This window comes from Ochotona princeps, chromosome 4 (assembly GCF_030435755.1).
Source record: "Ochotona princeps isolate mOchPri1 chromosome 4, mOchPri1.hap1, whole genome shotgun sequence".
In the NCBI taxonomy this organism is placed as follows: Eukaryota; Metazoa; Chordata; class Mammalia; order Lagomorpha; family Ochotonidae; genus Ochotona; species Ochotona princeps.
In genome coordinates this window covers 8,419,787-8,422,669 of record NC_080835.1, presented here as the reverse complement: position 1 = coordinate 8,422,669, position 2,883 = coordinate 8,419,787, and the positions used below count along the sequence as shown (strand labels likewise).

Sequence of the window (2,883 nt, the reverse complement as noted above, 5' to 3'; positions counted from 1 at the left end):
CACTTACCATCCTGCTCCCTGCTGTGGCCTTGAAAAGCAGTAGAGTATGGCTCAATGCCTTGAGATCCTGCACACATGTGGGAGAGTCGGAAAAGCTCTGGCTCCTGGCAGCTGGCTTTGGATCAGCTCAGCTCCAGCTATTGTGGCCATTTAGTAAGCGAAACTTGACTCTGTTTCAATGCTGTCATTGCTTCTGTATTGTGCTTTTTTTTTTATGGTGAAAAACATATATTTAGAATTAGAGAGCTGGATGCAGTTTAGATGATCCCAATTTTGTTGGCAACATCCAGAGCATCATAATCAGGAGCCAACCGTACGTATGCCTTCTTTTCTCCATTGGGCCTGATCAGGGTATTGACTTTGGCCACATCAATGTCATAGAGCTTCTTCACGGCTTGTTTGATCTGGTGCTTGTTGGCCTTGACATCCACAATGAACACCAGTGTGTTGTTGTCTTCTATCTTCTTCATAGCAGACTCTGTGGTCAGGGGGAACTTGATGATGGCGTAGTGGTCAAGCTTATTCCTCCTGGGCGCGCTCTTCCGGGGGTATTTGGGCTGCCGGCGCAGGCGCTGCGTCTTGGGCCTCCGGAAAGTGGGAGATGTGCGGATCTTCTTCTTCTTGTGGCTGTGGACACCTTTCAGCACCGCCTTCTTGGCCTTCAGGGCCTTGGCTTTGGCTTCGGCTTTGGGAGGGGCGGGAGCTTCCTTCTTCGCCTTCGGCGCCATCTTGGTAAAAAGGCTGTATTGTGCTTCTTAAATTTCTTTTTTTTAAATACATTTTATTTTTGTTGTTATTATTTTATAATACAGTTTCATGTTCCCTTATCCCCTCCCCAATTCCTTCCCCCCAGTTCCTCTATATCATTACTAACATATAGTTCTTCATACTCAGTCTTATGTCCATCATTGCGGGTATAGACACTGGCAGAGAGTCCAGAATCCTATTGCCAAGATATAGTAAACAGTTTCATTGTAAGTCCCTCTTTGTCTGGAAGTAGAAATGCATACCACACTACATCCTCACATCTGGATATGTTAGTCTCCATTTCACAGCTACTGTACATTCCCTTAAATGAAAAGTCATGATACAAAATCAACAATAGAAAGAAAAGAAGAAATTTACAATGCCATGAAGTTAAATGACATGTTACTAGATATGACAGTCTCCATTACACAGCTACTATACATCCCCTTAAATGAAGAGCCACGAAACAAAATCAACATCTGGGAGAAAAAAGAAATTAACAACATCAAGAAGTTAAATAACATGTTACTAAATGACTAATGTGTAGCTGAAGAAATGAAAATCAAGAACCTTCTTGAAGAAAATGATGCCACTGCATGATCTACGAGTCATTGAATGATTTAATCAGAAGGAAGTGTTTTGAAGAGATGAAAACAACAGAAAACAGCAAAACCCATTGGACATAGTTTCCGCTGATCTTTGTTGAAGTGTGTTTCCTCCAGACAATAAGCAGATGGGTTTTGTTTTTTAATTCAGTGTACTAATCTATGATGTTTGATTGAGCTTAAGCCATTTACATTCAGAGTTTAATATACATGGGCGTTACTTTGGTCCTGTCATTTTAGGAATGGGTTGCTCATTGGTTTAGTCTTCTGTTGTCATTTTACTGGGATTTTGTTCCCATTTGCCTTTGGTTTTGGTTGGTGCTATTCCTCTTCTCTGTCAAGGGAACTTCTTGAAGTATCATTTGTAGGGCAGATTTGGAAGAGGCAAATTCTTTTAGCTTTTCTTTACTGTGGAAGAATTTTATTTCATTTTCAAAGACAAAAGAAAGTTTTGCTGGGTATGTTATCCTAGGCCGACAATTTTTTTCTTTTAGAATCTGGAATATGTCACTCCATTCTTTTCTTGCCTGTAGAGTTTCCTGTGAGAGATCTCCTGTGAGCTCAATTATCATTCCTTTATAAGTCAATTGATTTTTTTCATGTGCACATTTAAGGATTTTTTCCTTATGTTCAATTGAAGAGAGCTTGAAGATCATATGTTGTGGTGAAGATCGCTTTTGATCAAACCTGTTGGGAGTTCTGTGCCCCTCCTGGAACTTGTTTCCCAATTCTTCCCCCTGATTAGGGAAATTTTCCTTTATTATTTCATTAAACACATTTACAAACTCAGCTTCTCTTTCTGCACCTTCTGGGACTCCCATAACTGTTATATTTGACCCCTTAATAGTGTCTTTCAATTCTTGAATACTTTTTTTGGCCTGATCCAGCTCAGCTTCCAGCTTTTTCTTTGCTTCCCCCTGATGACAGGAAATATCTTCCAATTTTGGGATTCTTTCTTCTGCTTGCTTCATTCTATTTTGGAGAGTCTCCATTCTACTTTAATTTGCTCTACTGTGTTCTTAATTTCTGATATATCAGCCTTAATTTGCTTTATTGCTTCCTTAAATTCTTTGAACTCTTGCATGAGCTTCTCATTGTTGATCAGAATCTTTAAGATGAGTCTTATGGATTCTGTGTGCCCCATTTTCTCGATGTCTTCCTCAGTGAACTCTGAGATTGGCAATGGGTTTTGCTCCTTTGCAGGGGAGTCTTGAGTAATATTCATTGTGCTTTTGTCTCTTCTTTTGCTCTTGGTTATTGCACTTCTGGTTAGCAGAGTCTTCTCCTTGGGGCAAGTTTCTAAGTTGTGTCACCCACAGGGCTACAATGCGATTTTACTTATTGCGGTTGGTACACAACTTTTTCCTTGCAGCCACTTGTGCCACAACCTCCAGCAAGTTTGAGGTCTGGGTTCTTATATCAGATTTCCACCATGGTCTCCACAGCCCCAGCTCTTGGCTCACCACTCTCCACCTCCTGTGATAATGTGCTGAGGCTGCACTGTCGTCTCTGCAACCTTTCTCCCACTTCC

At 40.9% G+C, this 2,883-nt stretch overlaps 1 protein-coding gene across 1 annotated transcript; it reads right to left on the bottom strand.

The window, feature by feature from the left end:
• Window positions 1-204: 204 nt before the first annotated feature.
• LOC101530825 (large ribosomal subunit protein uL23-like) lies at window positions 205-742 on the bottom strand. The gene has a single exon (XM_058662942.1). The coding sequence runs from the start codon at window positions 726-728 to the stop codon at window positions 258-260; it is 471 nt and encodes a 156-aa protein (XP_058518925.1). The 5' UTR covers window positions 729-742; the 3' UTR covers window positions 205-257.
• Window positions 743-2,883: the final 2,141 nt, after the last annotated feature.